The 21,306-nt window shown below is 44.4% G+C and overlaps 1 protein-coding gene and 1 pseudogene across 1 annotated transcript in view; both read left to right on the top strand.

Annotated features, from left to right (window-relative positions):
* The window catches only part of ECE2 (endothelin converting enzyme 2), a 92,265-nt gene that overhangs the window by 1,200 nt on the left and 69,759 nt on the right, over window positions 1-21,306 (top strand). The window contains exons 2-3 of the mRNA XM_015824264.1: window positions 17,260-17,349; window positions 20,292-20,436. Coding sequence (XP_015679750.1) covers window positions 17,260-17,349; window positions 20,292-20,436 — 235 coding nt within the window. The remainder of the gene's footprint in view (window positions 1-17,259; window positions 17,350-20,291; window positions 20,437-21,306) is intronic.
* Window positions 6,130-6,248, top strand: LOC114923158 (annotated as a pseudogene).

The raw sequence follows: 21,306 nt of genomic DNA, 5'->3' as shown, positions 1-21,306 counted from the left end.
ATTTAGACTGTAAAGATGAACTGCTCCGATCTCTGTTCAGGGGGAGAAGCCACTTAACCATCTTCAGCAGTCCTTCCCCCCCCACACACACACACAGTCCCCATTTGAAAACCTGCCAGCAATGGGGAAGGGGGCCCAAGTCTCTTGTTAGGAAGACGGTTGACTTCTTACCAGCTTCTGCCTAATTAGACATTCTTCCTAATCATCCTGAATCTTTTTTTTTTTTTAAAGTTTCAGTTCATTGATCCTTTCCTACTCAATGCACGATTCTCAGGTCTTGCCTCGGTCTTCTTTTTCTGGAACAGACCCTGCTTTCTTAACAATCTCAGTGGGCTTGATTGTCAGGTTATTGTTGTTGTGGTTCACTTGCTAAGTCATGTCTGACTCTTCCTGACCCCATGGATAACCTCCCCTGTGGTGCGCTGCCTCCCAGAGTTTGCCCAAATTCATGTTCATTGCGTCGAGGACACTAGACAGCTTATCCTCTGCCATCCTTTTCCTCTTTTGCCTTCCGTCTTTCCCACCATTGGGGTCTTCTCCAGGGAATCCTCTCTTCTCATTAGGTGGCCAAAGGATTTGAGTTTTAGCTTCAGGATCTCTCCTTCCAAAGAACAGCCAGGGTTGGTTTCCTTTAGGAATAACAACAGCAGCAGCAGCAACAACAACAAGAATAATAATAATAAAAAGTTGGAAGGTACCTTGGAGGTCATCTAGTCCAACCCCCTGCTCAGGCAGGAAACCCTATACCATTTCAGACAAATGGCTGTCCAGTCTCTTCTTAAAAACTTCCAGTGTTGGAGCATTCACCACTTCTGGAGGCAGGTTGTTCCACTGGTTAATTGTTCTAACTGTCAGGAGGTTTCTCCTTAGTTCTAGGTTGCTTCTCTCCTTGATTAGTTTCCATCCGTTGCTTCTTGTCCTGCCTTCAGGCGCTTTGGAAAATAGCTTGACTCCCTCTTCTTTGGGGCAACCCCTGAGATATTGGAACATTGCTATCATGTCCCCCCTCGTCCTTCGTTAAACTAGACATACCCAATTCTAGCAGCCATTTCTTATATGCTTTAGCCTCCAGTCCCCTAATCATCTTTGTTGCTCTTCTCTGTACTCTTTCTAGAGTCTCAACATCTTTTTTACATCGTGGTGACCAAAACTGGATGCNGTATTCCAAGTGTGGCCTTACCAAGGCATTGTAAAGTGGTATTAACACTTCACGTGATCTTGATTCTATCCCTCTGTTAATGCAGCCCAGCACTGTGTTGACCTTTTCGGTTAAGTGCATTTGGCTTCCCCATTGATTTTTCTTGCCAAGGATGCTGCAGCGGATCGTAAGTGTGAAAAACCTACGACCACAATTGAGCCAAAAATTTATGTAGCTATGGGTGAAATTTGTTAAGTGAGCTTTGCGCCATTTTACGATTTTTCTTGGCCCAGTTGTCAAACCTCTGAATGTAAATCACATGACCATGGGGAAGCTGCAACGGTTATAAGTATGAAAAATGGTCATAAAGTCACCTTTTTCAGTGTTGTTGTAACTTCGAACGGTCACAAAATGAACTGTTGTAAGTTGAGGACTACCTGCAATGAATTTCTTTATCATATCTTATCACGAATATAATATTTACTGAGCTACACTACCTGTAGCTTAGTAGAAATGGGAATAAGGAAGGAGAAAGGGACAGGAGAAATTACATTTTTTTTCTCCTGCCCCCTTTCTCCTTCCTTATTCCAGTTTCTGCTGAGCTAGAGGTAGTCCTTGATTTGCACCACAACTGAGCCCAAAATTTCTGTTGCCAAGCAAGGCAGTTTTTAAGGGATTTGTGCCTCATTTTATGAGCTTTTTTGCCATGGTTGTTAAATGAATCACTGCTGTTGTTAAATGAATCATGCGGTTGTTAAGCGAATCTGGCTTCTCCCATTGACTTTGCTTGTTGGAAGCTTGGGTGGGAAGGTTACAAGTGGTGATCACATGACTCCAGAAGACTGGCTTAAGATACAGAAGGATCTTGACAGACTTGAACACTGGGCGCTATCTAACAAAATGAAATTCAGTGGTGAAAAAAGCAAGGTTCTACATCTAGGCAAGAAAAACCAAATGTACAGGTATAGTATAGGTGGTATCTTACTCAATAGTAGCAACTGTGAGAGGGATCTTGGAGTCCTAGTGGACAATCAAAGCTGCCAAAAAGGCCAACACAGTGCTGGGATGCATTAACAGAGGAACAGAATCAAGATCACGTGAAGTATTAATACCACTTTACAATGCCTTGGTAAGGCCACCCTTGGAATACTGCATCCAGTTTTGGTCACCACGATGTAAAAAAGATGTCGAGACTCTAGAAAGAGTACAGAGAAGAGCAACAAAGATGATTAGGGGACTGGAGGCTAAAACATATAAGGAACAGTTGCTGGAATTGGGTATGTCTAGTTTAATGAAGAGAAGGACGAGGGGGGACATGATAGCAGTGTTCCAATATCCCAGGGGCTGCCACAAAGAAGAGGGAGTCAAGCTATTCTCCAAAGCACCAAAAGGCAGGACAAGAAGCAGTTGATGGAAACTAACCAAAGAGAGAAGCAAACTAGAACTAAGCAGAAATTTCTTGACAGTTAGAACAATTAATCAGTGGAACAACTTGCCTCCAGAAGCGGTGAATGCTCCAACATTGGAAGTTTTTAAGAAGAGACTGGACAGCCATTTGTCTGAAATGGTATAGGGAAGCGGTCTTCAAACTTGGCCCTTTTATGAGTTGTGGACTTCAACTCCCAGAATTCCTCAGCCAGAGTGCACGCTGAATTCTGAGAGTTGAATTCCACAAGTCATAAAAGGGCCAGGTTTGAAGACCCCTGGCATAGGGTTTCCTGCCTAAGCAGAGGGTTGGATTAGAAGACCTCCAAGGTCCCTTTATTATTATTATACTGGGACAACCCAACTGTCATAAATACATAAATAGACAAAGTACAACAGTGCTGAAAAATACAGCTTGCAACCGGTCCTCAAGATTCACGACCGTCGCAACATCCCCGTGGTCATGGGATTGCAAATCAGGCACTTGGCAACTGGCATGGATTTAAGATGGTGGCAGCATCCCGGGATCACATGATCACCGTTCCCAGAGAGCTTCCAACAAGGAAAGTCATTAGGGGAAACCAGATTTGCCTCATCAGGGTATAGCAAGCAAGATCGTAAAATCGAACGCAACCTGCCTAACAACCACGTTGGTTAGCAACAGAAGTTCCAGTCCCAATTACGGTCATAAGTCAACTACCTGTACCTGAAAGAAAGATGTATGAATCACTTTATATACAGACTTAGTGTATTAACAGCACGAACTGTTCTTTCAGTCTTTGAGTTGCCGGCTTTTAAAAACCCAGAAAATTCACTAAAAAAAAAAAAAAAGTCTTTGATAAGTTTTTTTGGGAGCCAACCCAATAAAAAACCCCAGATTGCTAAGGGCGATGAACTGTGGAAGATGCGGGCTTCACAAATAGCCCTGCGGAGGACAGAAAGAACTTATTCTCAAATTCAGATGGAGGGAAGAAATTGAGAAGAATGAATGGAGACGGTTGAGCCTTCGACGCAAGGAAGGGCGAGAGGCGGGTTTTGAATGACCGAGCGCTGAAAGAAGAGAGGTTCATGAAAAGCCTGTTCTATCTGCAAAGTAATCGGACCATTTCTGCAAATTAGAAACAGCAGCGTAAATACAGGCTGGTGGCGGAAAATAATAAAGCGGCCTGTGAATCAGTTTTTTACACTGCAAAAGACAACGGTGAGTATTATAGACGGTTGAAGAGCTTCTGTCTAGACATGGTTGCTGGTGAATCCTAGGATCGCTTGGACAATTCCCAGCATGAGGAGTCCTTGTTGCTCTCTGGGCTTGGTGGTTTTCTTGCAGACGTCTCATTACCAAACTAGGGAACATCATCAGCACCCACGGTGTTACCTGGTTTGGTAAGGAAACATTTTGCAAGAAAACCACCAAGCTCGGAGAGCAACAAGGACCCCACAGTTCAGCCTTCAGTTACAAATACGGGTTGTGTTTGTCTTAGCACCAAAATTTAAACCCAACATTTTCATTGCTCGGCAAGACAATTGCTAAGTGAGTTTTGCCCCGTTTTACAACCTTACTTGCAACAGTTGTTAAGTGAATCACTGCAGTTAGTAATATGGTTGTGAAGTGAATTTGGCTTCCCCATTGACGTGGCTTGTTCGAAGTTTGCAAAAGGGGATCACATGACCCTGAGGCACTGCCACCGTCATAAATACGAGTCAGTTGCCAAGCATCTGAATTTTGATCACATGACTGTGGGGATGCTGCAACGGTTGTAAGCGTGAAAAATGGTCATAAGTCACTTTTTTTCCGTGCCGTTGTAACTATAAAGTCACTAAATGAACTGTGGCAAGTCAAGGTCTATTGCGCTGTCCTGCTCACACACACACACACACACACACACAAATACTGTTTCTGTAACTGTGGTTTAGTGGGTTTATTAATATTTCCCTACAACCGCTTTCACTAAAAACCCAGAACTGTCCCAATTAAGTCCAGCCACAAGCAGACAAATGCTAGTTCATAGAGCAATGGCCAATGGCGCTTGAAATTTCCCCCATCAAAATAAACCCACCAGGCAAAATTAAATCCACAATACAAGAGGGTTCCCAAGGCACAATCCAAGTCAAGGCATGGTGTCAATCCAAAGCAAGGCGGGAATCATAAGGGCCAGAAAACACACAGCTAGGAAACCAAGAGGTTGTTCCCAGCATTGCCTCCATCTGTCTGCTGCGCCAAATAGCCAACTCCCACCAAGAAAGGGCGAGGCTGCCTCCTCAAGAGTAATCTGGCTGACCTTTTCTGCTCCTGCCTTTTCTCTGCCCTAATGTTCTCAGATCAGGTGTCAGGGTTCCGATCGACAGAGACAAATAAAGCAGAACTCCGAGGCTTGCAAATTCCTCAAAGAACACGTTTATTGATACAAAGTATCGGCACTTCAAAAGTGAAACCAAGTCTGAAGAGATGCATAACAATTCCCCAATACAAAGTTAATAAATCCCTCGAGGTGTGAAAGTTGGACCATAAGAAAGGCTGAGCGCCAAAGAATTGAGGCCTTTGAACTTTGGTGCTGGAGAAGACTCCTGCGAGTCCCCTGGACTGCAAGGCGATCAAACCGGTCAGTCCTAGAGGAGGTCAACCCTGACTGCTCTTTAGAAGGCCAGATCCTGAAGTTGAAACTCATGTACTTTGGCCACCTAATGAGAAGGAAGGACTCACTGGAGAAGAGCCTCATGCTGGGAAAGATGGAGGGCAAGAGAAGAAGGGGACGACAGAGAATGAGGTGGCTGGATGGAGTCACGGAAGCAGTAGGCGTGAGCTTAAATGGACTCCAGAAGATGGTAGAGGACAGGAAGGCCTGGAGGAACGTTGTCCATGGGGTCGTGATGGGTCGGACACGACTTCGCAACTAACAACAAAAAGGCTATGAAAGCAACTACGTTCCCCCATTCAGCTTGTTGGCGGGCTTTTCATGAAACGCCCAGCCCGCAGTCTCAGGAGCAGCCGATGACCTTGGTTCCCATGAGAGAAAGTCCGAGAGAGAAAGTCTGTTTTGTCTAGTGCAGGGGTAGGCAACCTTGGCTCTTTTATGATTTGTGGACTTCAACTCCCAGAATTCCTGAGCCAGCCACGCTGAGGGGAAAGGGAGAGGTTTCCAAGCTGAGCCATGCTGGCTCAGGAATTCTGGGAGTTGAAGTCCATGAGTCATAAAAGAGCCAAGGTTGCCTACCCTGGTCTAGTGCATCACCTGGCCACCCTGCTCCCTCCGTGCTATGTGTCAACTAGGAATGAGAACGAAAAATGGCTGTAGCCCTGCTCATTCTTAAAGTTGACATCAGGTGCAGAAGACAGTTCCTCTTCCTTATGACTGACTGGCTGCAGCTGCGTGCTTTCCCCACCTGAAGCCTCAGGGCTGCCCTGCAGCTGTGCATCAGCCAAATCCCTCTCAGATGGCTGCTTGGAGCCATTGACCAGTTCCCCTCCAGATGTGCCTGGAAGTGTTCCTCTTCCTTCGAGCTGACATCTGGTGATCTGGAGAAATGTCCGGAGGAGTCATCCCAATTATCTGTATTCTTTTGTATCAGTCCACGGCCATACTACCCTGAACGTGCCCGATACCGTCTGATCTTGGAAGCTAAGCAGGGTCAGGTCTGGTTAGTACTTGGGTGGGAGACCGCCTGGGAATACTGGATGTTGTAGGCTTTTTTTGAAGAGAAGGATGAGGGGGGACATGATAGCAGTGTTCCAATATCTCAGGGGCTGCCCCAAAGAAGACAGAGTCAAGCTATTTTCCAAAACGTCTGAGGGCAGGACAAGAAGCAACTTAGAACTAAGGAGAAACTTCCTGACAGTTAGAACAATTAACCAGTGGAACAACCTGCCTCCAGAAGCAGTGAATGCTCCAACACTGGAAGTTTTTAAGAAGAGACTGGACAGCCATTTGTCCGAAATGGTGTAGGGTTTCCTGCCTGAGCAGGGGGTTGGACTTGATAACCTCCAAGGTCCCTTCCAACTTTATTATTATTATTAGTTGATTAAGCACATTGATTAAGATAAAGTGTTTTTGTAGCCCCTTTAAATGTTTTCCAATAGATGTTTTCCATTTGGAGAAACCCAGCTCGCTTTGAGCTCCACCCAGCCAAGAAGATACTGGCACTTGCATAACCGTAACAATTTAGACTCAGATAACCCCAAAGGCGTTTCCTAAACACTGCCCTCGGGAGGGAAAAGTTTAAGAAAAACATCCCACATATTTACAGTCAAGCAACGTGCAGGTACCGTAGTCCTCGACTTACGACCACAATAGCTTACCAGGATTTCTGTTGCTAAGCAAGAGAGTTGTTAAGTGAGTTTTGCCCCATTTTATGACCTTTCTTGTCCCAGTGAATGGCTGCAGTTGTTAAATTAGTAACACAGTCGTTCAATGAATCTGGCTTCCCCATTGACCGCTCGTGAAAAGGTCTCAAAAGAGGATCACCTGACCCCGGGACACTGCAACCATCAAAAATATGAATTGGTTGCCAAGTGTCTGAATTTTGATCACGTGACTGCAAGGCTCTTGTGTGTGAAAAGTAGCCATAAGTTGCTTTTTTCAGTGCCGTTGTAACTTTGGACGGTCAATAAACCGTTGTAAATCGAGGACTACCTGTACTGAAGAATCCTTCAAAGGAACCTTGATTAACTCTTCTTTCGGACTTGGAACAAGTTGACCAGATGAGTGCTTCTCTCAACCTGCCTGAGCAGGGGGTTGGACTAGATGACCTCCAAGGTCCCTTCCACCACCATCATCATCATCATCATCATTATTATTATTATGGATCATCCCACAGTCAGCCAGATGTTCAGGGGATTGGGCTAGATGACCTCCAAGGTTCCTTCCAACATCATCATCATCATCATCATCATCATTATTATTATTATTATTATTATTATGGATCATCGCACAGTCAGCCAGATGTTCAGGGGATTGGACTAGATGACCTCTAAGGTTCCTTCCAACAACAACATCATCATCATCATCATCATCATTATTATTATTATTATTATGGATCATCGCACAGTCAGCCAGATGTTCAGACTGGATTTGGCATTTTGTCTACCTATCGAGTCCTTACCTATTATTATTATTATTATTATTATTATTATTATTATTATTATTATTATTATTATTATTATTATTAACCTCAACAACTTTAGAATGTATGGATTTCAACTTCCGGAATTTCCGCAGCCAGCATGCCGAGTTGCTTTCATGCCGTTCCCATTCCACTTTCGGACTCAAATTTCCCTTATCTGAGCAATGACTTAACTTGGCTGTGGTTCTTCCTCCTGTTCCTCAAGGTTATTCGCACAGCCCTTTACGCTCTCTGGCAGATGGTCCTCAACTTATGACCACGGTGGAGCCCAAACATTTCTATTGCTAAGCGAGACAGTTGTTAAGTGAATTTTGCCACACTTTACGACCTTTCTCGCCAGGGTTGTTAAGCGAATCCCTTGCTGTTAGTAACATGGTTGTTAAGTGAATCCGGCTTCCCCATTGACTTTGCTGGGGACCCCGGGGACACAGTGACCGTCATAAATGTGAACCAGTTGCCAAGCTTCTGAATTTTGATCACATGACCGTGAGGATGCTGCAACGGTCATAAGTGTGAAAAACGATCATAAGTCGCTTCTTTCAGTGCTCTTGTAACCTTGAAAGGGTCACTCCGCAAACTCTTGGACTAGCTGACAAGTTGAGGACTAGCTACGTAGAAAGACCCCAAAATGTGCATTTTGTCATGGTTCCGAAAGTAGAAGTTCTTCAAAGAACTTTGAGGCATTGTTTTCCTTAAAGAATCTTTAATAGCAACATAGCTTTGGCATGTACATAGAGAAGCCAAAATCTGAATTCTCCTCCCCCATTCCACAATATCTAGGCATAACTCACTCCTTCATTTAACAGTCATTAATCACATTCTCCAATTAGTTTGAAGTGTGAACTTTCCCTCCCGTTCCATAACCTGCCACAATTTATCTCCTCGTATTACAACTAACCTTGAAAATACACTACTGAGATGTTATGGCTAACTAGTTCCCAAGCACATTTTTCCACCTCCCCTCCCGTACCGTCTAATTGTAACTCTAACAGTAATACACGGGTTAAATAGAAAATGTCTGCATCTTCATATATTGTCAAGCAAGAACATCCGATGTTAGCAGCATTGACACATTTCTTCCCTCTGCCAAACTACCATCCTGCACCCGTTTTCTTTATTCTGGTCTTCTCGCTTGTCCTTCTCCCTACAAAGTGTGAAAAACACTCATAACTCCGTGTTTTTTTTCAGCGCCGTTGTAAGTCTGAATGGTCCCTAAAGGAACTATTCTAAGTCAAGGATCACCAGATCCTTTGCTGGAACTGGAGAGATACTGAGTGGAGCCTCTATCCAGCTCTTGCAGATGGAGTTGTTTATAAAGCGATGTCATTTGATATCTCCAGATTCAGCTGTTATTCTTGCTTTCCTGCCTTCCAGTTTCCTTACCCTCATGTTCCCTCCAGAGAGAAAACTGGAAAATAGTGGAGAACTTTTAAGATGAAAGCATAGGAACCAGGAGGGCCCACAGTGGGGTGGCTAATAAAGCTTTCAGGTCTCTTATTGTTCCGCAAGGTTAATAAACAGTGCATGTCCTCAAGTTCTTAGGCCATGATTAGCTCTCCCAGCAGTGCATTCTGACAAGCAGGGTATCCTAGCTAACCCTTTCTGCGTCAGTTAGTTTCAATTTGGATATTCTACTGATGTATCAACGTATCTTTGTTTTCTTGGAGGCTACCATAGTAAGCAGGGTTGTCCAACCTTGGCAACTTTAAGACCCGGGGACTTCAACTCCCAGAATTCCCCAGCCAGCTATACTATGGGTCTTGAAGTTGCCAAGGTTGGACACCCCTGATAGAGAGAGTGATCATTCGTCTCACTACATATTTCTATTTCCATTTATATATTTTTTCTTAGAATCCTTCACGTACTTCAGCTGATTTTTCTAATATCTAGCTATCTGAATATACTTTTCTGTGATGACCATCATCTTCTTTCCTTACCAAATAGGCCTGTGGTATGTTTGCTTCAGAACTTCACCAAGCCTATTATGAAGTTACATTGGTTTCTCCTGTTGCCTTTCGTTCTCCCCCCCCCCCGCCCCCTACTATTAGATCCATTTAAAATTATGCTTCTACTCATTTCCTTTTTTAGGAATTCCCACCTGCCTTGAGTTGCTTTCCCCCTTAGGGTCTCCTGCCATTAATATTCCTATGGAATATTGCTCTAAGTTTATTAACATTTGGGTTTTTGAAGTCCAAAATACACTTGCAACTTCAATCAGCCATTCGTGTCCCTTAGGATCAAGAAGTCCAACATTACATGGCTGCACTCTTCCAGTGTTTCTGTGACTTTCATTTTGTGAATTGGAACTTCCTTAGGAGGCAGCATCAAGTCAAAAATAGTTGATCCTCTTTTGCCTTCCACCATCCTTGGAGAACCTTGTTAGCAAAGCAAGTGAGGAATTTCCTGGAAGGACCATGTTCCTCAGAGTTTGAATCCATCACTCCTGCACTGCTAATAATAATAATAATAATAATAATAATAATAATAATAATAATAATAATAATAATAATAATAATAATAATAATAATAATAATGGTGGTGGTGGTGATAAAGTTGGAAGGGGCCTTGGAGGTCATCTAGTCCAACCCCCTGCTCAGGCAGGAAACCCTATACCATTTTGGACAAATGGCTGTCCAGTCTCTTCTTAAAAACCTCCAGTGTTGGAGCATTCACCGCTTCTGGAGGCTGGTTGTTCCACTGGTTAATTGTTCTAACTGTCAGGAAGTTTCTCCTTAGTTCTAGGTTGCTTCTCTCTTTGGTTAGCTTCCATCCGTTGCTTCTCGTCCTGCCTTCAGGCACCTTGGAGAATAGCTTGACTCCCTCTTCTTTATGGCAGCCCCTGAGATATTGGAACACTGCTATCATGTCCCCCCTCGTCCTTCTCTTCGTTAAACTAGACACACCCAATTCCAGCAACCGTTCCTTCTATGTTTTAGCCTCCAGTCCCCTAATCATCTTTGTTGCTCTTCTCTGTACTCTTTCTAGAGTATCAGCATCTTTTTTACATCGTGGTGACCAAAACTGGATGCAGTATTCCAAGTGTGGCCTTACCAAGGCCTTGTAAAGTGGTATTAGTACTTCACGTGATCTTGATTCTATCCCTCTGTTAATGCAGCCTAGCACTGTGTTGGCTTTTTTAGCAGCTGCAGCTCATGGCTGGCTCATATCTAAGTGACTTCAAAAGACCTGCATTTGTTTGTGGAAATAAGTTCCTCCTCCTCCTCCTTCGTAATACCAGGCCCCCAACTAATATTCGTTCTTCAGGGGTTTTTTTTAACCCAGATTATCTCTGAAGTATCTCTAAACTAATTCAATGTATTTCTAGGAAATGACAAAGACTCCCAGAATAACAGATCAACATCTCCTAAAAAGGAAAAAAGAACCATCTGGGATACACCAAAAATTTTTCCACATCCCTGATGGAAGTAATCAAGTCTCCATTATACCCATTAAATTATATTTCTCTTCCTGTACTCAAAGTAGAAGCTCATCTCATTTATTTCCCATACTTTGAGCTTTATCGTATAAACTTCAGGGACTGTGTACTTTATGAGCACAGCTCTTGCTAATTATTTTTTATGGAATGTATAATAGATCTCATAACAGCAACACACAGTAAGCACTCTGAGGAAAGCATGTGTCAAAGGATCTTTATGGCATAGGCTGGTTATACATCTAAGCAAGCAAGAACAGAGGGGGGAAAAAACACCAGCAACACCCAAATTAGGAGATAATACTTTAATTCCTTCTTAATTAAATCACTCCGTGTCCGTAGGTTCTTTGTCTTCGTTCGAATAACTTGATCGTAACTCGTCCGTTACTTTATCAGTTCGTTTTTTATTATTATTAACACACGTTCGTCTTAAGGTTCGTCCCGGGATTCTTTGAGTCTCTCAGCCAATTTCTACACCTTAAATCAAGATTTTAAGTCGAACTTCCCTTCTAGGAGAGGTGAAACTGGAAAGAAAAACTGGAGGAGAGAGAAAATTGAAAAGATGCTTCTCCTGAGACTGCCTACAGCAGTGCTCCCCAAATTTTTCCTTCGTTACTCAAAGAATATCTGAAAGTCTTATGGAACTTCGAAGCTCCTTCCTTCAGCACTGTCATAACTTCAAAAAATGGCTGAATGAATGGTTGTAACGCGAGGACTTACCTGTATTGATTGCCTAGCTGCTAATTCATGATTTCACTTTCCAGTTTACAGGCAGTCCTCGACTACTGCTCAGTAGTAGTAACTGTGAGAGGGATCTCCGGAGTCCTAGTGGACAATCACTTAGATATGAGCCAGCGGTGTGCTGCAGCTGCCAAAAAAGCCAACACAGTGCTGGGCTGCATTAACAGAGGGATAGAATCAAGATCACGTGAAGTATTAATACCACTTTACAACGCCTTGGTAAGGCCACACTTGGAATACTGCATCCAGTTTTGGTCACCACGATGTAAAAAAGATGTTGAGACTCTAGAAAGAGTGCAGAGAAGAGTAATAAGGTGATTAGGGGACTGGAGGCTAAAGCATATAAGGAACGGTTGCTGGAATTGGGTATGTCTAGTTTAACGAAGAGAAGGACGAGGGGAGACATGATAGCAGTGTTCCAATATCTCGGGGGCTGCCCCAAAGAAGAGGGAATCAAGCTATTCTCCAAGGCGCCTGAAGGCAGGACAAGAAGCAATGGATGGAAACTAATCAAGGAGAGAAGCAACCTAGAACTAAGGAGAAACTTCCTGACAGTTAGAACAATTAACCAGTGGAACAACCTGCCTCCAGAAGCAGTGAATGCTCCAACCCTGGAAGTTTTTAAGAAGAGACTGGACAGCCATTTGTCCGAAATGGTATAGGTTTTCTGCCTGAGCAGGGGGTTGGACTAGATGACCTCCAAGATCCCTTCCAACTTTATTATTATTATTATTATTATTATTATTATTATTATTATTATTCAACCAGAATTGGGACCAGAATTTCCAACCCAAAAAAAGTCACGGTAACATTGAAGTTTGTCGACGACTTACTTACCGACGTACAGTTCCTGTTGGGTATAAAGGTGTCTGACCTTTTGTCCGTACTCTTCTAGTGGGCACAGGGATCAAAGACATCACACGACAGGTCGAGTGTCCGTGTACATTGTCACCGAATGACCTAAATAATTATAAGGGGTCGTCAAGGGAAGACCAAAACCCCAGAATTGTCCCAATTAAGTCCAGCCAAGAGCAGACCAATGCTAGTCCACAGAGCAATGGCCAATGAGTCCACAAGGCACTTGAAAGTTTTCCAAACAAGATAAACCCACCGGGCAAAATTAAAAACACAACACAAGAGAGTTCTCGAGGCACGATCCAAAGCAAGGCAGGGATCGCAATGACCAGGAAACACACAGCTAGGAAATGAAAACATTATTCCCAGGATCGTCTCCATCTGTCTGCTGTGCTAAATAGCCAGCTTCTGGTGCAGCCCATCAAGAGGGAAGAAGCTGCCTTCTTGCAAATAGTCTGGCTGACCTTCTCTGCTCCTGCCTTCTCTCTGCCTTACCTGTTCTTGGATCAGGTGCAGAAGGCATCATCACTGACCGGCTATAGCTGTGTGCTTTCCCCACCTGAAGCCTCAAGGCTGTCCTGCTGCAGCTGTGCTTCAGCCGAATCTGAGCAGGCTACTCGGAGCCATTGACCAACTCCCCTTCTGGTGTGCCTGGGACTGGTTCATCCTCCTCTGAATTGACATCCGGAGAGGCATTTGGGGAAGCGTCTGGAAGAGTCGCCACTTATAGTGTCCTTCCTGTGTTTTCAAAATCAAGGGAAGTATCATTGTAATTGTTCATCTGCCTCTATATCACCAAGAAGGAAAACTTGTCAATGAGATTTGATAAATTTTAGAAGGTATTCTGTAGAAGTAACGGGGGGGGGGGGAGGAATCAAAAGAGGAATCAGCCTAAAGTTTCTATAGAGCCACAAACAGACTAAGTTGAATCCCTCTGGAATTCCGGTGGCCCCAGTGACGCCAAGATAATGCATTAGTTGAGTAGATTCCTGTGAATAGGCATGATTAGCAATAAATTCATAAGTGCAGCCCTGATCTTTCGGTCCTGATCTTACGTGCCTAATATATTCTCTCACATCCCTGATCCTTGTTCCTAGCAAATAGTATGCTTTGACAGCCAGATCTGGTCTTCACATGCGTGTTTTGTTTCTCGTAGTAATGAGTCACCAGCACTCTCAACTTTTCTCTTTGTCTTCTTGTAAGATACAGCTGCTTCCATTTAGGGATCCACTATTCTGCTTCCTGTTCTTCTGTATCTCTTTTCCTTTTTTTTTTTTTGGAAGCCCTTTTTTTTTATGCCTGTTGACATCCCGACTTCTGCTCTTGAATCAGTGATGCGTAATGTCTCTCATTTTGCTCCTCGGTTTCATTGTGCTTCTTTCGACAATTGCTATGCCTTCAGCTTCCGCTGTACCTCTTCATTTTGTAGGGCTGATCGATCTTTATCCTTTTCCATCACTGAATTATGACAATGTGCTGGTACAATTAAGGGGCTGGAAGCTAAAACATATGAAGAATGATTGCAGGAAGTGGGTTTGTCTATTCTAGTGAAAAGAAGGACTAGGGGTGACAGGATAGCAGTGTTCCAATATCTAAGGGGCTGCCACAAAGAAGGGGGGGGGGGTCAGCCTATTTTCCAAAGCACCTGAAGGCAGGACAAGAAGCAATGGGTGGAAATTAATCAAGGAGGGAAGCAACTAGAACAAAGGAGAAATTTCCTGACACTGAGAACAATTAACCAGTGGAATGACTTGCCTCTAGAAGTTGTGGGAGCTCCATCACTGGAAGGTTTTAAGAAGAGATTGGACAGCCACTTGTCTAGTATGGTATAGGGCAGGAGTAGGCAACCTTGGCTCTTTTATGACTCGTGGACTTCAACTCCCAGAATTCCTGAGCCAGCATGGCTCAGCTTGGAAACCTCTCCCTTTCCCCTCAGCATGGCTGGCTCAGGAATTCTGGGAGTTGAAGTCCACGAGTCATAAAAGAGCCAAGGTTGCGTACCCCTGGATAGGGTCTCCTGCTTGAGCAGGGGGTTGGATTAGAAGATCTCCAAGATCTCTTCCAACTCTGTTGTTCTGAAGTTCTGTCTTGTTCTCCAGACATAACCACGAGGCTGCATTTCCTGGACATGTTGATTGTTTGGAGTGTTGCAGGTTTTTGGTTGTTTGGACGTATTGCCTATTACGATGACTGATGCCAGTATTTTTCATTTTCACTTCTTTTCCTTAAGGTTTTATCAGTAAAGTCTCTTCCCCCCCCCCCCATCTTATATCTTTTTCAAGTTCTCAGGTTAGCCAAGTAGAGATGAAATGTATTAAGAATGCTCTTCAGTTTGCCTGCCGTACTGGCTGAACCAGATCCTCTTAACTTTCTCTGTTTACTCACTCAGTTTGCTCCCTGGAAACGGTTCAAATCAAATAGTATTAATCACTGAGGGCCACACACTGAATCTATCTTGAATGATTTCTGTCTGACAAACCGACTTGGGCAGACCAGAGCAAGGAATCGGAGCACGTAATCCTTTTTAAATATAAGAACTGCACTGGAGAAGGAAGAATCACCACGCCAGAGGTTGAGATAATGGTGGAACAGGCAGATAATTTAGACATCCTTTGCTCTCTTATTTTAAAGGGGTGATTTTTAATACTTCCACTATATTAAAAGAATTAAAAATTGGGGAGGGGGGAAATTGTGTAGAAGGACCAAGAAGCTTAAAGAAAGGTGGGGGTTATTTAATTGCTCATCTTCATTAAAAAAGAATCAGTGGGTTTTCTGTACCTCCTTCCTATAGGAAATTGATTGACAGTAAATGAATGCCAATGCAATTCAAAATGAGTTCCACGTTTGCCTGTTCTTTCTTCAGCCAGGTTTCCTAAAATCTATATTCCTTCCTCCTTTTCTTCCTTCCTTCCTTCCTTCCTTCCTTCCTTCCTTCCTTCCTTCCTTCCTTCCTTCCTTCTTTCCTCCCTCCCTCCCTCCCATTCATCTACCCACTTTCCTTCCTTCCTTCCTTCCTTTCCTCCCTCCCTCCCTCTCTCCCGTCCATCTACCCACCTTCCTTCCTTCCTTCCTTCCTTCCTTCCTTCCTCCCTCCCTCCCTCCCTCCGTGCCATTGTAACTTGGAATGGTTGCTAAACAAATGTTTGAAAGTTGAGAACTACCAGTTGCAGCTTGTCCCACATTAGAAGACTGTGCCTTTAAAAAAAAAAAGTGCATGCACTTTCCATAAAACAGAACCGTAGCGTGAATTATTATTATTTTTTTTTAAAAAAATAGAGTGAAAATATTTCTTGTAATATCACTTTGGCTACACACGCCAAGGAATGGATGGCCCCAGCTACCTCTTCCATAGAATTTTCAAACATTAATTATGTGCTGTGAAATTGCTTTTGAACTCCTAGCAACCACATAGATTTTTTTTCTCCAGGATGATCGAACCCTAAGCTGTTCTTTCAAATCTCCCAAGGGTGAAATTCAAACTGGCACTCAAACTGAGTCTATCCATCTTGCTGCTGGCTGTCCGGTTGTTCTTCCCTTTCCTTCTTCCTCTGTCTTAGCAGAATTAGAATTGCCATTCTTAAAATAGAATTTCTGTTTTAAAAGTGACATTAGGCAGAAGTTGGAGCTTTGCATTCTTTTCCCTCTCTGCAATTCTCCTGTCTGGAAAAGCTCCATCTCTTGTTGGATGAACATCGGGGACGATTTTTTTGTACTGTAGAAAAATGTTGCCTTTGTCTAAATCAGGGGTAGGCAACCTTGGCTCTTTTATGACTCGTGGACTTCAATTCCCAGAATTCCTGAGCCAGCATGGCTCAGCTTGGAAACCTCTCCCTTTTCCCTCAGCATAGCTGGCTCAGGAATTCTGGGAGTTGAAGTCCACGAGTCATAAAAGAGCCAAGGTTGCCTACCCCTGGTCTAGTTAAAAACTCAACATCTTCAGGCATGCACGCCATGCAAACTAAAAATCCTGTTTTTCTGTTTTTTGTTTTGTTTTGTTTACTAACTTGACAACTGCTGTGATTGCCTTAACAACCGTGGCAAGAAAGGTGATAAAATGGGACAAAAACTCACTCAGCAAATGTCTTGCTTAGCAACGGAAATTTTGGGCTTGATTGTGGTCGTAAGTTGAGAACTACCTGTAGGTGGATAAAAATGCCAAATCCAGTCTAATAATCTGGTTGGCTGTGCGACCAACCTTAATAATAATAAATCCCTGAAACTGTTGCTCTTTAAAGGGATAATTTAGACCAGGGGTAGGCAACCTTGACTCTTTTATGACTCATGGACTTCAACTCCCAGAATTCCTGAGCCAGCCATGCTGAGGGGAAAGGGAGAGGTTTCCAAGCTGAGCCATGCTGGCTCAGGAATTCTGGGAGTTGAAGTCCATGAGTCATAAAAGAGCCAAGGTTGCCTACCCCTGTCCTATACTTTTCCAAATCTCTTCACGTGGGCAGCTACAGGATAGGATCTGAATGGGTTTGAGACTGGAATAGTTTTATTTTTGCATCTTCCGCCACAGTGTTATTTTCACTTTTTTTCCTCCCTTCAGATGGCGGAGTATAAGCGAGCGATGTTTCAAGAAGATGAAGTCCTGGACGCCCCCGGGGACGGGAGCAACGCCTCTCCGGACAGCATAGAGGTAGGACGAATGGCAGAAGGTACAGCCTCAACTTACAACCATTCATTTAGTGACAGTTCAAAGTTGCAACGGCACTGAAAAAAGTGACCGATGACTGTTTTTCACACTTACAACCGTTGCAGCATCCCCACGGTCACGTGATCAGAACTCAGGCACTCGGCAACTGGCTGGTGTTTAGGAAAGTTGCCGTGTCCCGGGGTCACAGGATCACCCTTTGTGACCTTCCCCTCTGGCTTCCAACCAGCAAAGTCAACGGGGGAAGCCAGACTCGTTTAATGACTGCATGATTCACTTAACAACCGCAGGGATTCGCTTAACAACTGTGGGAAAAGAGGTCGTAAAATGGGGCACACTCCGTTGTGGTCCTAATGTGGTTCGAGGACTATCTGCACTTCAGAGATTTGACACACACACCCCAGCCTGAGAGGCTGCTAGGTTACTGCAGTGTGATCTTTACACACCCCGTGTCTTCTCAGAAGTGTCTCTGATGCTGCTTGGCAACACAGTTATTGCATTAAAGTAATAAACCCATCACTGTCTGGACGGCCTACATAATTGCAGCATTAAAAAGCTTGTAAAGCATGAATGGAAGGGGAAGAAAGAGAGTTAAGAATAGCTTGTTCAAAAAAAGCTGGCATAAAGGATACGAGCTCTGCTCCCATCCTTGACGGGCCTCTGAAGTCACCCAGTTTATGACTGCGACTTTATTCCTGAGCAAGAATTGTTTTATGGGGCAGACATAATTCTGTATTGCCAGTGGCAGAAGTTTCATTTCTGATGCGGCCGGGTTCGGTGTGACATGATTAAAAAGGAAGCTAAACGTATCGAGCCGGTTGCCCTTTAAGCAAGGGCTTGTGCTAAGCCAGTGTTTCTCAACCTTGACAATTTTAAGGCATGTGGACTTCAACTCCCAGAATTCCACAGCCAGCAATGCTGGCTGTGGAATTCTGGGAGTTGAAGTCCACATGCCTTAAAATTGTCAAGGTTGAGAAACACTGTGCTAAGCGGTTTAAAGGCAACAGGACAAATCACTTGAGCTTAAAAAAGGCAATCTAGAGCAGACATGTCAAACACAAGGCCCGGGGGCTGGATGCGGCCCGCGAAGTGGTTTCATGTGGCCCACGAAGCCATCCTGGGAACAGTGTGGGAACGGCCCCCGCTGCCTTGGCCCCTGGCCCAGGCCAGCCGGGAGCCAATGTACAATTTTGTGGTGGCCATCTTGGCACTTGCCCCGGTGGACCATGCCTTGGCGCTTGCCCCGGTTTCACCCCCTTCTGCCAGAGACCCTCAGATCTGTCCCACTCCTGCCCAGGCCCCCCATAGGCACCCTTGACGCGAATGATGTAGAACTGGCCACGCCCACCCAGTAGGCCACACCCACTCCATCCACGCCCACCCAGTAGGCTGCACCCACTCTGGCTACACTCACCCGGCCCCCCCGGGGCAACCGCAATGCTGATGCGGCCCTCAGTGAAATTGAGTTTGACACCCCTGATCTAGATAGTCCTCGACTTACAACAGTGACTGTTTGAAGCTATAAGGGCACGGAAAAAAGTGACTTATGACCATTTTTCACACTTACGACCGTTGCAGCATCCCCATGGCCCTATGATTTACATTTGGATGCTTGACAATTGGTTCATATTTATGACCCTGGGGGTCACGTGATCCCCCTTTGCATACTTCTGATAAGCAAAGTCAGTGGGGAAAAGCCAGATCCGCTTAACAACCGTGTGACTATCTTAACAACTACAGCGAGTCACTTAACAACTGTGGCAAGAAAGGTCGTAAAATGGAGCAAAACTCACTTAATACATTTTTCACTTAGCACTGTAAATTCTGGGCTCAGTTGTGGTCATACGTCAAGGACTACCTGTACTGCTTTTACGAAGCTTAAAGCTGCATTTGGCAAAAACATAGGTGGCAGCAAGTGTGCAGGTAGTCCTCAACGTGCAACCGTAACTGAGCCCAAAATTTCTGCTGCTCAGGAAAGCAATTCTTAAATGAGCTTTGCCCCATTTTACAATCTTGTGTGCCACCGTTGTTAAGCGAATCACTGCAGTTGTTAAGTGAATGGCGCATTCATTAAGCGAATACAGCTTCCCTGTTGATTTTTTGCTTGCCCAAAGCCGGTTGGAAAGGTCACCCGTGGTGATCACATGACCCCGGGACAGTACAACAGTCATAAATACATGCCAGTTGCCAAACACTTGAATTTTGATCATGTGACCACGGGTATGCTGCCGTGGGTGTAAGTTTGACAATGGTCATAAGTCCGTTTTTTTCATTGCTATTGTAACTTCAAACAGTCACTAAGCAAATGGTTGTATAAGTTGAGGACTACCTGTACCATGTTAATCTCTGATTGGGTTTCTAGGTCTTAAGAAGCCCTAATAAAGCTTGTTTCATGCTTGGTTTAGCCCAGGGGTAGGCAACCTTGGCTCTTTTATGACTCGTGGACTTCAACTCCCAGAATTCCTGAGCCAGCCATGCTAAGGGAAAAGAGAGGTTTCCAAGCTGAGCCATGCTGACTCAGGAATTCTGGGAGTTGAAGTCCACGAGTCATAAAAGAGCCAAGGTTGCCTACCCATGGTTTAGCCTGTTATTCAGACCTCCGATTACCAGTTATGTGTTTGGACTGAATATATTGGGAGAACACAGCTTTAAATTTAAATTTAAATCCAGAACATTTCAGTCCAACAGTGATGGAAAAACAAACAAACCATAGCTTAGCGTGGGGAATGAAGTATGTCAGTGTTTCTCAACCTGGGCAACTTTAAGAGGGGTGGGGAATTCTGGGAGTTGAAGTCCATTCGTCTTAAAGCTGCTAAGGTTGAGAAACCCTGAAGCCTGTTAGTAGACTGGTACTTTAATGTATCCCATCTCCCGTTTCTTTTCTGTTTCCTCTTTGCTTCTTGTCGCTTGCTTCTTCGGCTTTCCAGGTGGGCTTCCGAAAAGGGGATGGCCTCTTCCTGAGTCGCCTTGGCTCCCAAATCCAGCTGAAGTTGGTCTTCTGGGTGATTTCCCTCTTTGTGGCTGTTCTGCTTCTGAGTACAATCATAGCCATGGCCATCCAGTATAGTAAAGGTACGTCAAGGCCAGCGGCAGGGTTGGCCACCTTCCCATGGACCTTATTCTCCCTTCTGCAGGCAGCCCTGGACTTAACAACCATGCGTTTAGTTACCTGCACTGAAAAAAGCGCCTTATAGTAATAATAATAATAATAATAATAATAATAATAATAATAATAATAATAATAATAATAATAATAATAATAATAATAAAGAAATAGAAAGACTGTGGCAAAAAGAAATAGAAAGACTGTGGCAAAAGCAAGCAAAGGTAGTACCAATAGTAACAGGTGCCTTGGGTGCAATCCCAAAACAACTGGAGCACCACTTGAACACCATCATCGGCATTGACAAATTCGCCATTAGTCAACTGCAAAAGGCGGCCTTACTAGGAACTGCTTCCATCCTGCGACGAGATCTGTAATACCATCAAACATCCACATCTGCCTATCCCAGGTCCTGGGTAAGGACTCGATAGGTAGACAAAATGCCAAATCCAGTCTGAACATCTGGCTGACTGTGCGATGATCCATAATAATAATAATAATAGTAAAGTTGGAAGGGACCTTGGAGGTCATCTAGTCCAACCCTCTCCTCAGGCAGGAAACCCTATACCAGTGGTGTCAAACTCAATTTCATTGAGGGCTGCATCAGCATTGCGGTTGCCCTTCGGGGCCGGGTGGGTGTGGCCTACTGGGTGGGCGTGGATGGAGTGGGTGTGGCCATCTCTACATCGTTCGTGTCAAGGGGGGCTGTGGGGGCCTGGGCAGGAGTGGGATAGATCTGAGGGTCTCTGGCAGAAGAGGGTGGGAACAGGGCAAGTGCCAAAGCATGGTCCACTGGTGGAGCCTCACTGTTCCTCTCAGGCCATGCGGGGGGGGGGGCT

This window comes from Protobothrops mucrosquamatus, unplaced genomic scaffold (assembly GCF_001527695.2).
Source record: "Protobothrops mucrosquamatus isolate PMUCROS unplaced genomic scaffold, P.Mucros_1.0 scaffold2173, whole genome shotgun sequence".
NCBI classification, from domain to species: Eukaryota; Metazoa; Chordata; class Lepidosauria; order Squamata; family Viperidae; genus Protobothrops; species Protobothrops mucrosquamatus.
The sequence above is the reverse complement of the archived record's forward strand: the minus strand, read 5'-3'. Positions and strand labels throughout refer to the sequence as shown.